General features: G+C 38.7%; 1 protein-coding gene across 19 annotated transcripts in view; it reads right to left on the bottom strand.

Annotated features, from left to right (window-relative positions):
- Positions 1–17771, bottom strand: part of RIMS2 (regulating synaptic membrane exocytosis 2) — a 792768-nt gene extending 774997 nt beyond the window's left edge. For 18 of the 19 annotated variants that reach the window (XM_030937589.1, XM_030937577.1, XM_030937584.1 and 15 more), the window contains exon 1: positions 17457–17632. In XM_030937589.1, the coding sequence (XP_030793449.1) occupies positions 17457–17632 (176 nt within the window). Of the gene's footprint in view, positions 1–17456 lie in introns of all 19 variants that reach the window. The other variant, XM_030937587.1, reaches the window with a different exon arrangement.
- Positions 17772–21806: the final 4035 nt, after the last annotated feature.

Raw genomic sequence — 21806 nt, 5'->3', positions numbered from 1 at the left:
AGAGATCAGAACCCAAGTCAGAAAATCAAGAATTCTAAAGTCAGGATTAAGCATTGCTTATTTTAACTGACTAAAAAAAGGTCCAGGAAAGAGAACCAGTATAGAATGAACTCCAAACTGGAAGGCTATAACAAGGATTAACCATGAATCAGAGAAATGAATGAGAATTGTGGGGTAAGAGCTGGGACAAAGCTGAGAAATGTGAACTGGAAGGGGTGGGAAAGAGAGGAGAGTGTTTGAAAACATTGGAAATATTGAAACATATGGTAAATTGTGAGACAGTTTGAGCTATGGCATGATTATATAAATTCCTGCTGCAAAATCTGGTGGCAGATTGGAAGCATGTGTTCCAAAACAATTCCATAAGATTTCCTATTGAAGTTGAAGAAAATGAGTAATGAGAGTTTTATGTCTTTAATGGGGTCTGAATTTCTTCCAAAGGTGATTTTAAAATGAAAGCAACACTGATTTGGTCCCAATTTCAAATATTTCAGGATACATAGTACATATAATAAATAAATTCACTGAATTGTTTATTCCATATTATGAAAGGGTCCCCTTTACTCCTTCAATGCTCCAAAAACAGTAAAAGTTTTATTATAACTATAAGTAAAGATACATGAAAAGGTGGTATGGAAGATGAAGCTGGAAAAACAAATTGGAGAGGGGCTGTGAAGGACTGTGTATGCAAAAGGAGCTTGAATTGTATTCAAAGCAATAGAAAGCCTAAAAAGATTCTTCGGCCATAAAATTAATTATTTAAATTTCATTTTTAAGAATATACTCTGCAGCAATACAGAGGACAAACCCAGAAGAGACACAAGATCCCAGGATACAAGGCAGTACCGGTGAAAATGCACTGGTAGGAATTCTCATGCTAGTGAGCACTGGTAAGAATTCTCATGCTAGTGAGACTTTACACTAAGTCATCAGAAGTCACTTGTTAACATATTATAACAGGCCCTATCACTATCTCATTTCAAAACCTTTCACTACAGATCAAACATGCCAATAAGATAAATTCAAATTTCTTAGCATGACTTAGAACCATAGGTGATTCTAAATATTTAACAACTGATACAGCAATATAAAATTAATACAAAAATCAATATATAAATTAACATTAAAATATATTTTCTTTTTTCCAAATAAACTATAGATGTAGATATATAGATACCTGCTTTCCATATGACAAGAGTTACAACAAGCTTGTCCAACCCGTGGCCCGGAGGCCACATGTGGCCCAGAACAGCTTTGAATGAGGCTCAACACAAATTCATAAACTTTCTTAAAACATTATGAGTTTTTTTTTTTTAGCTCATCAGCTATTGTTAGTGTTAGTGTATTTTATGTGTGGCCCAAGACAATTCCTCTTCTTCCATTGTGGCCCAGGGAAGTCCAAAGATTGGACACATCAGAGTTATAGCATAAATTCTTTATACAGTCATTCTAATAACTTGCAAATCATTTGTTCAGTTTTAGAAAGTGTCAATCTCTTAACAGAGCCATGGGGATATTTAGAAAAATATTAAACTTCTCTTGACACGTTCATAATTCAAATGAGAGTCATTAGGTCCCTGATACCCACCATTTTGCTACAACTTTAAAACAACTGGGCAGACTGTCGGCATGTCATAGTCACATAAACATCTAGATTGAGCCTGTACAACCCGCAAGCCAAGGGCACCTTTGAGTGTGGCCCAACGCGAATTCGTAAACCTTCTTAAAATATTAATTAGTTTTTTTGCAATTTTTTTTAAGCTCATCAGCTATCATATTAGTGTACTTCATGTGTGGCCCAAGGCAATTCTTTTTCTTCCAATGTGGCCCAGGAAAGCCGAAAGATTGGATACCCCTGATCTAGCTCTGTGTTTTCCACAGAGACTGAAAGCACTATGCCTCAGGACACTCCCCCCAAAATGCAGTTACCACGAAAACCATTTGCACTGCAGCCTCTCATTGCCTCCACCAACAGGGCACAAAAAACACAGCGTATCAGGCAGGCACTGACACTCCAGGCAGTACATGCCTTCCAAGGACCATGTTAATACATACCAGCAAGGTTACTAAGTTCCATAATTCTATAAGACTGCACTAGACAACATCATTAGATAATTTATTCTCTCCATAATATTTACTAATCTGCATCAAAGTGATTCAGTTTTTAAAAATTAGTGTCTCTGTACTGGTGCATACCAATTGAATACCAGTCCTGCATTTGATGCCCTTTGTAACTGATTCTCACCAACTAGCTTCACCTTCTACCACTCCATCCCTTCTTTCCATCTTCCATGCACCTAGCAATATAGGAATATTGGCTATTCCCCAAAGACCCTATGCACTATGCTTTTCACAGTCCATGCTTTGCATATGTCTAAAATGCCCTTCTCCTTCTCCATATACTTTTTCCTGCAAGGCCAGTTTGAATGTGATCTTTGGTTATAAAGACTTCCTTAAATCCTCCATGTTCATATACTAGCCCCTTCCTCTGTTCAACACTTGGTATATAAGTACTTTAAAGCACTTATCATGCATTTGGATTATTTATTTACATGACTCTTTCCCACTAAATGATAAGCACCTCAAGGGCAAAGACTGTGTCCTATTCCTCTGTTTCCTAAATTAGTACAGTGGCTGGTATAGAACAGACGCTCAAAATGCATTTGTTTAAAGGAATAACAAATAAATACTTAAACCAAAAACAATCATTATCTTTGATTCCCTATGCTGTATTGCTGGAAAATTTTAGATGCAGACTTAAACATGTATAAGGGGATATCCATTGTTTAAATTCTTTTAGAGAGTAGAGTGTATATGGCTTTGTAGAAGCAGCACCATGTAGCATCTCTGCCCTGACCTTCCCATTGAATCATCTCAGGTAGTCTAATTATTACTTTTGTCCCAATTGGGTTATTATCACTGAAATTCTTTGTCTTATATACACATGTAAAACATTTATTTTTCATATTCTCTTGTTTCTATATTTTTCCAGCACATAAAGTGTGTAGGATTACTACACTGCATCAATAGCAACATCTAGTATTAGATGTACCACATAGGATATAAATTATTTTGTCAATCTTTTTATTGTTTATATTTCCTTCTTTTCTTCCCTCTTTCATTCTGGTCCTCTTTATTTCTTTCTTATTGGCTTTTAATGTTAACAATTACCAAGACAGTCATTCGTGACAGAATTTCATAATGGATTGTTTTAATTTTAAAAATAAAAAATAATGTAACAATTTAATTAAATAAGTTCAGTAAAGGGACTGCAGACTTTTTTGAAAATATAAGTATGAGTACAAGTATGCAATTTTTGAAATTTTAGTTATTGAAGTAAATCATTATTTCAGCAATATAATACATTTCTCAAATTTGGGTTCCTGTACTTCTATAATTCCTCTCTTCCTCAAACTAAGTGTCCTATTTGCATGAAGAAGTTAGTACCTAAAGTTATGGGGCCAATAAACAATGCCTGCGCCTTGCACAAAGCAAGATTTTAACTTTTTTAAATGTCTGCAGGTTTAAAATAACAAAGCATAATACAAAACCTCTCATTTAGAAGTCTACATAGAAACTGCCAACTGCCAACACTATATTTGAAATCGATGAACCAAAAAGAAAAAAAGACAAAGAACATGTGTCACTTTCAATGATATTAGTAAGTGTATAGATGGCACATGAGAGGATATAGAGACAACACTAACCAAAATTACTAACTAAAGTTTTCACTGCAGATTAATGAATCTATAGTTAGTAAACAGTATTAAGGTAATAACTGACACTGGAGCCACTAAAGAGGAATAACTAAAAAGGTATTTGTCCTGCAAAGATGTACCAAAAACAAAATATATTCAAATTGGTAAATTAAGATTTTGAAATATTAATAGTTATAAAATATTATAGAAATATTGTATAAATGTGTGATGACAAGTAGAAAAATTCTATAATCAGAGTTCATTCTGAAAAATCTGAAATTCAAGTAATATTTTATTTCCAGAGCTCTTGAATGTAAAATTTTGCCTTTAGATATGAATTCCACATCAAATGTTATCAAAATGAAAAATCTTATCAATTCCAAGCTGCTTCAGTCCCAATTACTGTTGGCTTTATATAAAGAAACAAGATCAGAATATTGTTCTCTGTTGTTCCATACCTAAGTTTGTTGTCTATGAAAGGAAAAGCTTTTATTTTGAAGTTTATGGGTTAAAAATATCATTGAAATTATAAGTTATTCTCACTGTACAGATCTGTTGAAAGGTAGTTATTGACTTCAAAAAAATGGCTTAACTGAGTTTAGAACATCTGAATGAACTTAATAAAAAATTTTCATAAACTGTGTGGAAGTATATTAATGAATATGACAAAGTTTATAGATTCAAAGCAACAGTTTAGCTTCAGAATAGTGAGATGAAAGTGATAGACAATGTTACAGTATGAGTGACAGTCAATGATAGTCAATATCATTGATAGTCAAATGTTGCAACATGAGTCCTAAAGAAAAATTATTAAGATGAGCAGAGCATCACATATACTTGTGGAATACCAACATTACTTTTAAATATTTTATATTGTTTTTAAAGTTCAAATGGATTAGAATACCATTCGCATTATCAGAGGAAATTTCAATATTACAATTGTCACTGAAAGAAAAGGAAGTAAGTTAAAGATTATGCTAGCTTTGAAGTAAAATTTAAGGAGGATGAATTTTAAAATTCTAATAGCATAAAAGCAGTTTCTATCAATCAGAAAAAAAAAAGAAGTTTTTTGTTTTTTGTTTGTGTGTGTGTGTGTGTGTGTGTGTGTGTGTGTGTGTGTGTGTTTGAGACAGAGTCTTGCTCTTATAAATGATGGAGCCAGGACTATTATCCGAATATCTAAATCTCATTTTCTATCCCCTATCCAAGACTAACCATAATGGGAAAAAATCCTATACAGTCATTTCATATTACATGTACCTGTAACTCCCCAGCCCAGCTCACCCAGAGCACTTGCCGACTGCAGGCAGCCTCCAAGCCCATACATTCTGGGTACATCCTGGGAAATCCAGTCCAAGGACCATGCATACGTCCAGGAATGACATGACCTGGACAGCAGGCTCCAGCCCTGTCACTTTCTATATCTTATAAGAATTAGTTAATGCAACATTTTCAAAATGCAAAATTTAAAAATAAAAGTCTATTTGTACCTAACCTTCAGAAAAAAAAAAAAAACTTCCTGCTGATTTAGCTGATCAGGTTCACTATGTTGCACAAATGACTAAGCTCATTGTCTAGGTTGACTTCACGAACTCAGAAGTGAAAGGCATCATCAATTTTTATGTTGATACATTTTTCACTAAAATTTAGGGAGGGATTGCATTGGGGAGTTATACATGATATAAATGATGAATTGATGGGTGCTGACGAGTTGATGGGTGCAGCACACCAACATGGCATAAGTATACATATGTAACAAACCTGCACGTTATGCACATGTACCCTAGAACTTAAAGTATAATAAAAAAAAAAAAAAAAAAGAAAACCAGAAACTTAAAAAAAAAAAAAAAAAAAAAAAAAAAAAAAAAAAAAAAAAAAAGAAAGTATAAAGCAAATAAGACAAAATTGTAAAGGGGGAACTACAATTATCCTAAGGATTGCCCACTTTTCTAATGCCAATTCTATCAATCCTGTGATAGTTATATTTTTCAACAAATACTCCTGGTTCTCCCTCTATACGTGATAGGATTGCACTTTTCCATGCTGAGTTAGGTAGGCATGATCATGAAATTTGCTTTGGCCAACAAAATGCAAGCAGAAGTTGTATGCATACCTCTGAGAGGAAATTTTAAGAGATAACTTAGGATTCACCGCAGTCTCCCTTTTCAGCTGCTCAGAATGTTCCAGAAAGCATTTTCTCCACTAACCTGTGCCCCAGGATGATGACATGGAGTAGAAACCCAAAGGGATCCAGAGAAAACATATAACGTCAAAAAGAAATAAATTTTTGTTGTTTTAAGGTACAAATATTGGGGATAACATAGCCTACTATAAATTTATTGCCTCTTGGCTCCAAATCCACCCTTCTTTGACCTGCTTTGTGATAGTGAATCTGGACTCTGTCACCATTTCTCCTTTGCAGTTGGCAAAATGTTAAACTTTGTCAGTAGAGGGAGCCATAGTGACATTAAAGGAAAAAAGGACTTCAAGGTTCCAGGTGTTTTATTGTTTTTGCTACAGCACATGGTTGCCAGGAGCTTATAGATACCCAAGTTTCAGTGGCACCCCAGCAGACAGTTTCTCAAGAAGTCTCACTGGCACCCTGAGGTGGCTTCCCAATGAGTTTCCTAAGCACCTCAGCCAGCTTCTCAGCAAGTCCCACCAACATTCCCACAGATGATGTCCTGCTTGCCTGCCACAGCCTGAGACAGCTCAGTGGGCCACAATCACATCCTCCAATGAGGGTTGAATCTCAGCCTCAGACATGCAGGAAGGGCTTCTCTGAATTTTGTTTCTGTCGTAGGTACTCTACCTCACCCCTACAAGAGGGCTGCACCCTGCTACAGGTAGTAATCCTTTATATTAAAATGTCCCTGTTCAAATTACTATTATAGTTTCTATCATGACTGGACTCTGCTATCTACTCTACCCTAACATACTGTTAACTGCAACATATATTTACATTAGTAGTTTTAAAGAAAAATCTTGGATTACTTTCTTTTTCTACTTTATTTCATAGCTGCTTTTAATCTTTATATGCCAAAGTTAAACAACTGATTATATCCTAAACCCTGTCATGAAGTTTAATCATAACATATAGTACTGTACATCTTTTCATTAAACCAGACTCTTGGGTAAAAATTACAAAAAATAATATATGAAGGCACACTTATGTAGAGTATGGCTATTCAACCAAACATGCCACAAGAATTTCCACTTCTTGTGGAAAAATTAAATTCAAATATTTACTTACTCATACTGGAATATAAAGCTATGCTGTGTCTTTTAACATGACCATCGGATAATGAAAATACTGCATATGAAAATATTTCAATGACTCTTCACTATGTTAGTCATATGGTAAAATTATTTACTCCTCTCCCTATAAAAACAAATATAAGTATTAACTAACATGACTACTACTTAGGAATAGTACTTAATCTTTATGTACAGAGCACAGAACAATTCACACTTCTTGCCCCCAGTCCCTCCACCCCAAACCCAGTTAAATCAACATTTTAACTCTGGAGGAAACTGTTAAATAAAAAGTGGAATGCAGATTGGTGGTAATTTGAGGGCAATATACTATTAGAAACTATAGTAATACGTATATAGTAAAATATTATTTCAGAGATATTATGGAATTTGTATCTCTGAATACAAAATACACTTTAAAAAATAAGAGTAGTTCAGTATCTACTTTGTAGAAAATATATATCCAAATTTATATCTACTAGCACTCTTTAGCGGAATGTCATAAGGAGAACAAATGGCCCCCCAAAGATGTTCTGTGCTAATCGCAGGAACACATAAATATGTTTCCTTATATGGCAAAAAGAACTCTACAGATATGATTAAAACAGGAAGATTATTCCAGAATATCTAGGTGAATTCAAGCTAATCACATGAGTTCTTAAAAGAGAAAAAAATCTTTTCTAGTTGAGGCAGAGAGAGATGCAATGACAGAAGAAAGGTCAGAGAGATGGCATCGTGATAAAGATTCAAAATACCCCACTGCTTGTTCAGAGATATAGCAAGCTACGTGCAAGTACCAGAAAGAGGCCTTTAGGAGGTAAGAACAGTCCTAAGCTGAATAGCCAACAAGAATCTCGGTCCTATAACTTAAAGAACACAATTCTTTCAACAACCCAAATGAGCAAGGAAACAATCCTCCTATAGTTTCCAGAAAGAAATGCAGCCCTGCCTACACCTAGATTTTGGCCCAGTAAAAAAAAAAATGTGCTAATAAAAGCATTAATTAATTCTTTCAGATTGAAGACAGCTTTTGGTTAAAAGGAATTATGTGTGATAAAACAGATTTTCATCTATGTGCCTGGGAAGCAAAGTATTATAAAAATCATAATAGATACCACATATGCCAACAAAACAAAATGAATGTGAGCACCACCTCCATCTGTCAACTGAACAATACCAAAGTACCAAATACCATTGTGGTTATTCTACTACCTAGTTATATTGTTTAGTGTAACCTTTTTCCCTAGTTTTAGCCTCCCAGAAGCCTAATTACAGGATGCAAGAAACTACCAAACTATTTTTCTCTTTGAGCTGAACATAAGCTTCAATGGAAGAAAAAAAATGCTAAAGGGCATTCTTCCTGTGCCTAAAGGAGCATTTTTCCAGTTCGTCTGTTTAGCAGAACCTATCAAATTATTTGTATTATATACAAATACTAAATGTTTATAACCATGTAACTATACAAAAGTTGTGAATTCCAAATGCCTTAAAAAGCATTTAGCTAGCACCATGTTGTACGAAAAATAATAGTTTTGACAGGTATATATAATATAGATATATGTTCATAATATATAAACTGTATTACAGTTGTTAGTTCTTGGCCAATTAATTTATACTATCTAGTTGTCTTCAATTTTGTAGGTTACCCATATTAGAAAGAAAGTAGGTAAAATAATATATTACTCCTGTATCAAAACCTTTTATTAATTTTCCCCTTTCCGTAAGCCTACCTCAATTCCTATTTCTGGAATTTTCCATTACAAAACCCAAAATTTATCTCCCTTTTATAACACAAGCACTTTCTGAAATTCTGCAATAATTCAGTAAGCTAATATAAAGATGCACAGATTCTTCACCGACTTCAGCATGTCATTTCCATAACTAATCTCCTCTCTATATTTTCCTAAAATACACGCACATTTCCAAAATTCCCTTAGAGGTGATACAGAAATATATACAGGGAAGAAAATTTGTCCTTGCTAAGCCTAACATAAAACAAAGATTGTGTGATAGTTTAAAATATACAAAGAATGAAATAAAACCAGAGGGTGAGAAATTCATTGAGACTAAGTTATCAATGGAAGTAGGGAATATTCAACAAAAGGATGATAGTCCTGAAGTTCTGAAAAGATTACATGGTGTGAATATATCCAGTAGAAAAAGTTTTATAAACTAAGATATTAAGAAGGGTTCCTTCTAATTATGAATGGATTCCAAGAGCCCTAATCTTCCTTTCTCCCTTTTGTTCTTTGTCCCTTTTCTTCTTTCTCCCTTTTGGCCCTTTTTACTACCATCCCATTATCCCAAGTTGTAGTCACTTCTAGTACTCATATCAATGTTACAAACTCTCTAGAATAACTAAAACAATAAAATAAGCCACTTCACAACTGCTCCCTCAAGAGAACACTGGTCCTGGGACCAGATGACTTCACAGAGCTAACGATAAGTGAGATAAGCAGATACAGGCAGATACATATTATGTACAGTAGTCAGTTAAGCAAGTCTGGTATCATACGAGTTTACCTGACCCTTAACACACAACCATCAAATCCTGGCAATTTTGGCTCCTAAATTTTTCAGAAATCTGTCTTGACTCTCCACCTCCACCTCTACTGCCTTATTTCATATCTTCATCATTTATTACCTAGATTACTGTAAGAATCTCCTAAATAGTGCCCTTATCTCTAGTATTACACCTTCTAACCAATCTATTAAATGAGTGTTTTTTGTTCCAACAGAAGTCTAATTATATTGTGTCACTGCTTAAAATCCCCCCATGACTCCCTATTGCCAAATCCAACGAATAGCATAGAAGGCTTTTTAGGGTCTGAACCTTGCCATCTTTCCAGTCTCCTCTATTGACGCATCTCCATTTAAACCTGTGCTCTTCTGAACCACTTCAAGCAAATTTCTTGACCATGTCCTGCATCGTCGTCTTCTTTTGTTTTTGTTTACAAATGAAGGGTTTGGGGGGCAAAGAGGAATTGGGAGTTTTAGGATTTTTGCTTAGAGAACAATCTGCCCAGTTAACATCTACTCATCATTTGAGATTCAGCCTAGATGGCATCTTCCCAGGACTGAATCAGGTGCTCCTCTTGTAAAATATATCCATGATACACTGTAGTGCACAGTAGTCTCCTTGCACTTACCATGCAAAATTTTCATGTGGTTTATTATGTTTCTTACAATAAACTCCTTAAGAATTACCTAATAATAGTTAAATTATTTCAACACCCAGAGATATCTGCATTTCATTAGATGACTAGAGAATACAAAAGTTTTTAATATCTAGCAGTGAAACTTTCAGATATTTTAACAGGACAAACTATGTGACACCATGTAATACAACACAATATAATCAAGCAATACCACAGAGGCAAGAAACTACTAGTAAGATTAGTCTGACGTATTTTTTACTATGGTTATAATGTACACCTTACTGGTATTTTTTCATGACACTTTACATTTTTATGTGTTCATATGATTATGGTTGGCCTTAGATGGTCTGTCCCTGGAGGGCATGAACTATTTCTATCCAAAGCATTCTGTGTACTCCTTATCACTCAGCTGTGCTAAACACAATGAAAATGTATTAATTCTCTTAAAGTAATTTACAGCCAAATTTTCCCTAATTCCTAATATTCCTTAAATTAAAAAATGATCTCTATCACAATGTTCTTCTGGTTTCTAGTCAAAAAAAGATATGCTCTTAGTCCAAAAGAAAGATAAGCTGTAATCATACACAAACACTGTAAGTTTCCTTCCATGGAAAATATGCAAAATGGGCATATGTTTAAAAATTACATTTGATTTCAAAAATAAGGGCACTACTACATGAGCAAATCTTTTTTTTTAAGATTATTGGAGTTCACCTTGAAAGCTGGTACCACCTAGATGAACATAGCATTTCATTCCCAGTGTGTGTTCATTCACCCAATTAATATTTTTGAGTACTACTATGTGTAAGGCATTGTATTAAATTAGAAGTTGAGGCTGCATTAGTGAACAAAACAGACATGGTGTGTGCTCTCTTTGAGTTGATAATCTAGCAGGGTGGCCAGACTATAAACAAGTAAATAAATCATTATAAATTTTGAGAAGCATAATTAGGGATATACAAAAGGTATTGTTATAAAGAATAATGGAGAGAATCTATGTAAGAAAGAGTGGTCAGAAAAGAGCTTTCTAAAGATCCAAATTTGAAGCTAAGCCAGAAGGATGAGAAACCAGCAATCATACAAAGCTTACGTGTTTTTGAGGGGTGATGTGAAGTTCTAAGTTCTAATACATGTATTTGAGGGGTGATGTGAGGCGTTCTAAGTTCAATAACCATACTTCAGAATTAGCTTAACCTAATATGGTTCTCTGGGTTCTTAGATATAATGTGAATAAGACAAATACGTAAATACAGATTTTAGTTAAATAATAGAGTAAAAAGTTTAACCTAGAAAAATTTAAAGTCAATTACAAAGTAGTTTCCACAAGTAAGTCCCCTCAATTCACCTTTGACTATCAGTATCTTGCTAATTACCAATAACTTGATGTCAGTGTTATTTTCACTGCTATGTCTTAGTTATCAGGCTCCTTAAGAATGGTATTTGCTGAGGAAACTACTTTCAAGTTGTCACCCACCCTCTCCCCATCCCTACTCTTACGTGTTTTTGAACATAAGCAAACATAAGCTGAACATAAGCTTCAATGGAAGAAAAAAAATGCTAAAGGGCATTCTTCCTGTGCCTAAAGGAGCATTTTTCCAGTTCGTCTGTTTAGCAGAACCTATCAAATTATTTGTATTATATACAAATACTAAATGTTTATAACCATGTAACTATACAAAAGTTGTGAATTCCAAATGCCTTAAAAAGCATTTAGCTAGCACCATGTTGTACGAAAAATAATAGTTTTGACAGGTATATATAATATAGATATATGTTCATAATATATAAACTGTATTATTTGTTTGCTGAGGAAACTACTTTCAAGTTGTTCAAAACTATTATATATTTTGTTATGTTCAGCAAACAAATAACAAAGTCACTTAAAAGCCCTCCAGGCATATTTTGACTTCATAATAGACAAGGAAAAGAATCTCTCAATTTTTAGAAAATAAGAAAATTTCACCCAGCAATCCTATGATAATACTAAGGTTTCAAGAGAGCTAGCTATATCAGTTAACAATAATGATTATTTATTGCACAACTACTTACACCAGGATACTTAGTCTATAACAATCACAATCCTTCAAAATAGGTGTTATTACTCAAATAGTATAGATGAGCAAACTCAGAGTTTAATAATATAAGCAAGACGTTGCCATTATTAATTAGTAAAGTAAGGTGTCAAGTCAAAATTAATCTGGTCTATCAAACTTGCTTCCACTACCTCTTTCTTCATCGCACAATACAATTAGTTCTTTATCAAAATCTATTGTCAAGAGGAAGATATTATTTAATTGCCCTTACTTTAAAATATAGAATATATATAAATTTATTGGGTACTTTCTCATAAAATGTAAATCAATTTTTTGTTTGCTTGTTTTCTTATAAAATGTCTATCAATTTTTTAGAATGCATTTTGAATCCTTAAAAACTATAGTTTTTCACTTTTTTGGCAATGGCAACATTGGTTTACATATGCAATGTTTATTTAAAAGTATTCATGATTCAATTGGTAGTTTTTAAAAATACTAGAATAGGGAAGGTCATTCTAACAATATCACAAATCCAAAATCCATAAAACAAAACTACAATAAATTCAAATTTTTTTAACCCTGACCAGCAAAAAAGGCATAAACAAGGTCCTAAAATAAATAACATGTAAATCACTAAAATCTCTAAAAATCACTAAAAATTACTAATAGAAAAGGGAATACAAATGGCTCTAACCAAATTTTTTTAAAAAGGCTCTCAATCTCTCTAATAAGAAAATAGCAAATAAGTCTACAGTGGCATCTTTTTCACTGAAATATTGGTAAAGATTGCCACACACTAAGTTGGCAAGGATGTGGGAAAGTCCCCTTAGTACACGTCACTTATACGCATTTCCTCTACAAAAGTAAATTTCACAATATTTATTAAATTTAAAATATACTAACCCTTTGACCCAACAACTTTGTTTCCAGGAATCTGTCTCAAATACACATTCATACATGTAGGAAATGTATGTACATTTAAATTACATACCATACATACTATATCCATTAAAATTAACGAAGCAGCTATGCAGTCACAGATGTGGAACTGACCTCCTACAAAGCAAACTGTAGGACACATTTGTGTTTTTACGTTTACATCCATACATATATACGTGTATGAGCACACACATACACACATATACAGATACACACACAATATTATATATACACATGCATTCTTATGCATAGACTGTCTCTGGAAGAGTAGACAATATAAAATATACTAGTAACAGTAGTTGGCTCTGGGTGAGGGAAATAGGTAGCTAAGAAACTTGGGGGCTGTAGGTGGCTCACACTTGTAATCCCAATACTTTGAGAGGCCAAGGCAGGAGGATGACTTGAGCCCAGGAGTTCAAGACCAGCCTGGGCAACATAGGGAGACCTCATCTCTACAAGAACAAAAAATAAATTAGTCAAGTGTCATGACACCTGCCTGTGGTCCCAGTTACTCAAGAGGCTGAGGTAAGAGAATCGCTTGAGCCCAGGAGGTCGTGGATGCAGTGAGCCGTTACTGTGCCACCTCACTCCAGCCTGGGCCTCACAGCAAGAAATACCCTGTCTCAAAAAAAAAGAAATTTTATTTCAAAATTTTATAAATTAACTTTGGAAAATACTTTTAAAATTGAATTATTTTAAAAAATAGAGAACTGCTCACTATATATGTGTTAAATATATATACTAATTGTTACCCTAATCTATCAGGAAAATTTTTACTTCTTGCCTTCCTTTATTTGGGGAGCAAATTAACCCTTTAACAGAAAATCTAAACTATGAATGAAAATATACACATCAAGAAACATATAATTTCTAATTTGTGTTACAAAAAGCTTATCTGAAAGGCTATGATATGTACATATTAGAAACTCAGTATTGACTGAAGGAATACTTCTCTATTGATTTAGTGGGTTTGCTTTCCTCAGACATTTTTTCACAATTACACAAAAAATCCCACTGGAAATTCAACTTTTAATAAATTATGCTTTTCTTTCAAACAGTGATTCTTCATTGTCCCACAAAATTGATAAGCTACCTCATTAACATTACCACAATTCAAATAAACAATTTATTAAGTATTTATTATGTGCAGGTGTTAAGGATGTTGCAAAACACAAACTCAAAAAAAGGGTAAATTTTGATTCTTGCCCTCAAGAAGTTTACAATCTTTAAAGATAAGACTTAAAAACATTAATCATTCAGATGTCTTGGAAGATTGGAAAAAAACAAAACCTTAGTCAGTAAAAGGACATTATAAATTTTACTGATAAATGGAATTAGCCAAATTAAAACTGCTACAGGAACACATGAAAGGATTTTTTAAAGTAATTACTGATCGGGGTTCTACTGAGATTTTTAAATGCTTCCAAAATTATAGTACCTTGCTCACATGTAAAATGGTATTATTTGATTATGATAGACTTCCTATGTGGATGTTCAGCTGAACTTTGAAGAAATTACTAATAATTAGGAGTAGTTTTTAATTATTCAGGCTCCTAAGGTGAAAGATAATAATAATGGTCTCAGTTTTGATCATTCAGTTCTCTTATTAAAAATATCTCAAGCATGAATCTTTTACTATATGCATATTTACTTAAAAATTATATGCATCTAGGTATTGTCATCTATATATTAAATATTAATAAGGTTCAAATTCCTTTTTCTCCACTTTGCATGAATACTTAATATGGCCATTGAAATTCATAGATCATGCAAAAATATTTTTATCTAACCATTGCAATATCTTCACACATCAAACGTACTTTTTAACATAATTGTTAAAAGGCAGCAGACACGCATTTAAATTTCAGTTTATTTTTCTCTCTACTCTTAAAATACATGTTAACTTCCAATGTAATGAACAGCACTAAAAAGAAACAAAGGATAGTAATGACCAGGTAAGTGAACCCTAAAACTTCATGGGAAATAGTAACCATTGAAGAATGTTAGTATTATTTTTCTTATGTATTTGTTATTTAATACTCAATATAGACAATGTATTATTTAGTAAACCATCAAAATCTTCAAAACGATTTTTGTCTCTCATTACTATAATTCTATTATAAAGTCTATTCATTTCCTCATTTCCTTGCCTACTCTTTTATCAAAAAGAAATTAAAAACATTTAAAACCAAATGTCCAAATATATTATGCTTTAACCCCCAAATAACTGTGTTAAAATAAATATAACAAGAATTGTGAAACCATGAAAGCCATTTTGAGGTACGACCCCTTCCTAAGACTAAGTTAGGAAGCAATGCAAATAAATATTTAAAATAAATCTGAATATATATTTTTCATCAGTGTAATTTTATAGATTGTATGAATATGTATTTAGAGAACATCTGTTTCTATCTAAACTATGTAAACATGAATACGTAAATATTATATGTATTTGAATAGTATGTAGGTTTACATACAGATATAATATATACACATGTAGCTACCTGGAAAACCCTTTTACAACATCTCTAACATACTGTTCATTTTGAATAATCCTAATACTTAAAAGTCCACTTAAATTTCTATATTAAAACAATAAATAAACTTAGAACTACAGTGAACTAGCCACATAGTATTTCTACTATGAAGAAATAAAAACACATTTTATATTTAAATAGGTAAGTCAAAAAAATAAAACTACATTTAACTGGAGCATCATTTTGGCCACACCAATTTTTATCAATGATAGTAAAAGGCAAAAGTTCATATATTTAAATATCAAACTGCAAGTCATCAAAAGCTTGGCATTGTTAGCATACAAAATAAAGTCAGGCACAGTAAGAAGCATGCTCAAAAAGCTTCTAAAAATAATGCTTTATTTTTCCAATAGTTGGAGTAAACTGCTTAAGTCTCTTAATTTCTTCATATCCCAAGGCTGTTAATAAATAGCATTCCCAAATAAGTATTCAACCCTAGAAATTAGCTTTCATGAAGAAATTCTTAATTTCAGTTATGTCAGGAACATATTTGCTCTTTTAGCCACTCAATATTTTGTGAGAAATAGTATCTTTCTCTAAGATTTATGAATATTTGTTACTATAAATTATTTAAAGTTGTATTTTTCATTAAAATACGAAAATATATATCTATTGACAATGAAACCTGTTTCTTTATAAGTACATGAAAGACAACCAAATTCAACAACCTGCTTTTAAAATGTACCTGAGGTGAGTGTATTAGTTCCTTCACAGAGGAACTCTAAACTTTCAATTGTATATTTCTGTAGAGAATATGGGAAACGTATAATTGATAAAACGCAAAAGAATCATCTGAATAACTCATTTCAAAAAAAGAAAAAAGCCAAGTTGGAAAAACATAAAAAACAACCTCTTTCACGAAGTAACTGAGAAATAAAATAACCATAAAACATTCAAAAGCAAACCTTGTAGAAACAAATCTCTTTGCTAGACTAACCAGAAAAGGAGTCTCAGAGCTAAAGATAACCCTGTCTGGACAGTTCCCTGGTGCTGAAGTTCCAGAGCCGGTAAACGGATGCCTGGGTGCTGCTTTCACTCCTCCCACCCTCGGAAAAACCCGGGCTGTCAAGACTGTGAGCACGAATAGTAGAACTTCACAAGGTAGGGAGTATCCCAAACTGCAGTGATGGTAGGAACTGGAGTCTCTTCAGGATTAAACAGATTTACTAGTTGCAAACAGGAAGAGCAGGAGAGTGCAGGGTGTTAGCACTCGCCGAGGGGGAGGGGCTGGAAGATGGCGGCGGACGCACACCCACCCGAGACGCGACAGAGCTTAGGCCCCTAGCCCGCACCGCCGCCCGCTGCCCGCAGCCACCGTGGGCAGCCCTGCTCTGTCCCGCGTTGCTGGTGGAGCCGCCCCGCGGAGGCATGGGACCAGGGTAGCGTCCGCATCCCCTGCCAGCGCGCCTTCGCCTGGGTCCGGCCAGGGAGCACCTGTGCACGGCCATATTGGATTCTGTGCCCCAGTCACAGCCTCCGCGCGGCGGGAAAGGAAAGGGTACGCGCAGAGCCTGGGTTCAGCCCCAGTCCCGCTGGGGCCCTGGAGCCAAGATGACCAGCGGGGAAATCCGGAAAGGCGCCAGGGAAAGTCACACCGCCCTAAGGCTAGCCACCGTCACCTCAGCCGGCCTTGGCGCCCTCCCTACCCGACACACACCCCCGCGCTCAGAAACCCAGAAAACAGCCCGGGCGGCCGGCGCTGGCCGCAGCCCTCGTGGCCTGGGCGCCGCCGGCGGGAGGGAGGGCGGCGAACTGGGGCGCGCAGGCGGCCGCAGGGCAGCGGCCGAGGGGGCGGAGGGCAGGGAGAGAGGCGGGAATATGGAGCCAGGTCCTTACTTGAGCACGGACTGCTCCTTCTCCTCTTCTTTCTTCTGCCTATCCATGACGGCCAGGATGATTTTCCTCTCCTCCTCCGTGAGGTGGCTGAGGTCAGGCATCTCGGGCTGCAGAGGTGGCTGAGAGGCTGCCGGGGTGGGAGCCGGGCGGCCCCGGGGCCCGACAGGAGCCGACATGTTTGGTGGAGCCGAACCACCCTAGGGAAGCGGGGAGGCAACTCCACTGGCAGCAGCGGCACAGGCGCGGCGGCTGGGGCAGCCTCCAGCGCTGGGACAAATACATACAAATCAATGGCCTTCAATCCAAGGCGACAGCCCCCCTCCCCCAAGAAAGAGCAGGGGGAGGGGAGGGCGAGCGTGTGGGAAGGGAGGGCTGAAGAGTGCGCTTCGGGAAATGTTTCTTCTTTCCGGGGGCGACGGGCAGTGAAGTGAGCGGTTCAAGGGAAAGGGGAGCTGGAGGCCGGGACGCGGAGTGCGCGGAGAGGCGGAGGAGGGTGGTGGAGTAAGGTGGCGGAGACAGCTAAGGGTGGGGGTGACTGGAGGGAGCAGGCGGGAGGGCGACAGGCGGACCGGGGCGCGAGTGTGTCCGGCAGCGGTCGGGGCCGGGAGCGCGCGCGCCGCCTCGGAGGGGAAGGGGTGCCTGCGAACCAGCCCCCCGGGAACTCGCTTCGAGTGCCCGGAGGCAGAGTACTGCCGGCCCGGGGGGCACCCAGGCGGGAGCGGGGAGGGTCGTGAGGAAGCGGGGACGGTTTCCCAGAGAAGCAACTCAGCCGTCCCGCCGGCTGACGCGTCAAAGGGCTCCCGCGCGCCACAGAGGGAGAACTCCAGGCACGCCCGGGAGAGGGCCGCGGGGCCGGAAGCCGCCGCGGAGACCCCAACCCCACCCCACTACTCCACCCCCGGCTAGAGTGGAGAAGCGAAAGTGGAGAAGGTATGACAGGGGCTAGCGGCGGAGAGTCCCGGGGCCAGGGCCCTTCGGCTGCCAACGCCCGGATCCAGGCGAGCTCCTACGTGCAGCAGGGTCTGGCGCCGGCCCCTCTTCATCACGCGCCCGGCCCAGGGTCGCTCAGCCGCCGCCGCCGCCGCCGCCCCTTGGGTCCATGGAGTCGGCGCGGAGGGCCCGCGCGCCTTGCGCCGCCGCCGCCGCTGCTCAGTGCAGCCGCCCGCACCTCCTCCGCCCCTCCGCCTCCCGGGCTCTGCCCGCGAGGGCCGCGTCACCTCCTAGCCTCCCAGGCCCGGGCACCGCGGGCGCCCCGCAGGCGGCAGCCGCCCTTCCCAAGCGCGATCTCCAGGCTGGGGCCGGGGCGGGTCGGGGAGGGAGGGGAGACTGAGCTTGAAGGGAGGGGACGCCCGAGTTTTCGGGGACGGAAGTGTGGAGAATACGAGCGTGTGAGGGGGCGCCCGAGATGTCGGGGGTGGGGGGAAGAGTGTGAGCGGGGGTGGGGGCAGGGGTGCCAGGTGTGTCAGGTAGGGAGGTAGAGGCGGGGGAGTGGGGGAGACCGGGGTGGGGCGGGGAGCGTAAGGGTGGCAAGATGCCCGAGAGTCAGGGCTGGAGCTGAAGGCGGGTGACGGGGAGGGGGCGCCCGGGTGTCAGGACCTGAAGAGAAAGAGTGCGCGTAGCGAGCGGGAGGGCCCCCGAAGTGTCGGGGCGGGATCCTGGAAGGAGGGAGGACGTGAGTAGGGAGGAAGGGTCCCTGGGGTGTCAGGGATGGGGGCCAGGAAAGGGGCAGAGAGCTGGAGGCCCGCCAGGGGGCATAGCGGGGGAGAAAGGTTGGAGAGAGTGGGGAACGCAGGTGGTGTAGAGGGCAGGGACAGGGCGAGGGGCGCCGGGCGTGAGGAAGTTGTGGAAAACCGCGCTGGACGCTGAGAATGTGCGGAGGGATCCTGAGGGGAGGACGCGGGACAGCGCGGGGAGAGAGGAGGAGACTTAGGGTTGGCTGGGAGAGTGCGAAGATGAGCGACCACTGGAGGCTGTGAGGGTGAAAAGAGTAAGAATCGTCCAGAGACAGGGGCTGGGCCGGTGCTGGGGCCAACGGCTTCTGTCTATCAGGCCCTTTTTGGCGCTCACTCTAGTCTAGAAAGAAGAGGCGAAGACGCGAAGAGATCGGGTTAGAGTCAGATTTTCGAAGCACGGAGATGGGTTCAGTGACATAGGACAAAGGAAGACGAGAAACCAGCTGCTGGAGAACGGAGGTGGCCGCCGCTGTCCTTTGCTCTGCGCGGGGCTGGGCGCCGCCCCGAGAGCCCTCCCGGAGGGGGCGGGGCGGGGCCGGGTGGCTCGTCTGCTCTTCCGGGCGCCCTGGGCAAGCAATGCCGGTGACTGTGACTGAGCTGGGGTGTATGTGCGCGGGGGGATGGGGGGAGTTATGTGTGCGTGTGTACACACGGGTGAGCGTGTGTGCGCACCCCACCCAGCCTTCCACACGCCCGCTGCTTAGTACCAAGCCGTATTGTGGTCTGATGAGTAACGTAAAGCCTTTGGGGTTTATATTATATTTACCTTCTTGGTGTGTAGTAAGCGCTCTCCCTCCTCCCTCTGTTCCCCAGGTACCATCTGACTAGCTCCCCACTTAAGAGAGCTGGGGACAGGCAAAGCAGCCCTGAAAGTCTCCTGTGATTTCTAAGCTTAAATGTCTGTTTTTCTTTTCTCCCATGCCTTGTAATTGGGAAGAGGGAAAAGTTTACTTAAGAGCTGTTTTTTTAAATTATTACTCATTTGTTTCAAGCAACACTCTCATACTCCAGATCATTCCATTTTCATCTCTTTGGAGCTGAGCAAACCAGATGAAATTATATGAATCCCAGTTTATTTAATTTTGTTTTAGAGTTCAACAATTTTTATGAATTTCTAATCTAACCTCATCATCCTATGGGAAACAGAAGACCACCAAGAACAGCCAGCTGGTAAGTGGCAGGGCTGGAACTAGAACCTAGATATTTTTAAGCCACTTTGAAACCATGCTGGTTTTCAATCCTAGATGCACTCTAAAATTACCTGTCTCACTTTTTTTTTTTTTTTTTTTTTTTTTTTTTTTTTTTTTTTTCCAGTCATCTGAGTTGAAGATTCACTGGGTCTCTTTTCAAAAATACCACCTGGGCCCATATGTCAAATGAATCAGACTCTGGTGTTAGGACCCTGGCCATGAATATAGTTTGAAAGTTCCCCAAGTGATTAAGGTATAACAAATGTTGAGAACTACACTATATGCATTGTAAAATAGATAACGGAGAAGGAAAAAAAAAGTGGCAAACTAAGAAGAAAAAAAAGCGACAACTAAAACCAACACTTTAAAAGAGAACAGAATTTTTTACCTGAAATTGAAATTGACGTTTACTATCCATACTTTCCTCTCATACACAATAACATGTACCAGTAAATACATGTATCTTTGACTTTTGCTTAGGAAACCCTCAGTACTGCTAAAATGCACTAACTGCTCCTTCAGAAGAGCAGAGAGCAGAACTAAAAATAATCAAAAGGAATGGGTGGAACAGTCTACCTTATTCAACTATTTCTGTGCCAGATTTGAAAAAAACAAACACCCCCACCCCAGCTAACTATCAACCCAAGCAGAACCAGAAACCAGAATATCCACACTGCTCTGAGGTTTAAACTTTTTGAGGTTAAAATAGCTTAGTTATTTTGAGTCTATAAAATGTGAACTTCAAAGTCGCAGTCCAAATTAGACGATTTTGGCTTCCTTTACAGTAGAGGGTCACCCCCTGGGCCCTGCACTGCTTTCTAGCAGCCATATGGTTAGCATGCTGGGTGCCTGAGGCTGTATCTCCCTGCAACCCCACCCATGCTTCACCTACCTGAAGACAGTGCCAGCTCATGAAATACAATGGGCATGAGCCAGTATCACTGGAACATATGACTTTTTACAGGAATGAAGCAGAAGTCAGTGAGGTTACTGTTACTGTGTTTCCTTTTTACAGTTTTTACTACAACTAGATGTGTTTTTCCTATTAAAGGGACTACTTAGGAGTAGAAGGAAGTCTTTTAAACAATCTTCCACTGTTATTCACACACCTGGACGAAGTAAAAATTTGTCACAGTATTTCTATGTCGCATACATAGAATATATATCATATAGAATTTTTAAATTGACTTTAGCGTAAATGAACTCCTTTTCAAAGTACTTGCCCCAGTTTGACAGAAGATCGCTAGGCTCGGAAGTAAAGAAAGTAAAATGTATTCACAAGATCTCTGTCTTTTGGTCTTTCTACAATATGGATCTTAGAGGTGTTTAGTTTGTTTTGGTACAGTGTTTTACTTAAAATCTTCATCTGACTGTGTCCTGTACAGCATTATCTTTTACTTTGGCCTGTGCCTCAGTGTATGAACACA

The sequence above is a fragment of the Rhinopithecus roxellana genome, chromosome 9 (assembly GCF_007565055.1).
Source record: "Rhinopithecus roxellana isolate Shanxi Qingling chromosome 9, ASM756505v1, whole genome shotgun sequence".
NCBI classification, from domain to species: domain Eukaryota; kingdom Metazoa; phylum Chordata; class Mammalia; order Primates; family Cercopithecidae; genus Rhinopithecus; species Rhinopithecus roxellana.
Note: the sequence above shows the minus strand (reverse complement) of the source record. Positions and strands in the feature narration are given on the sequence as shown.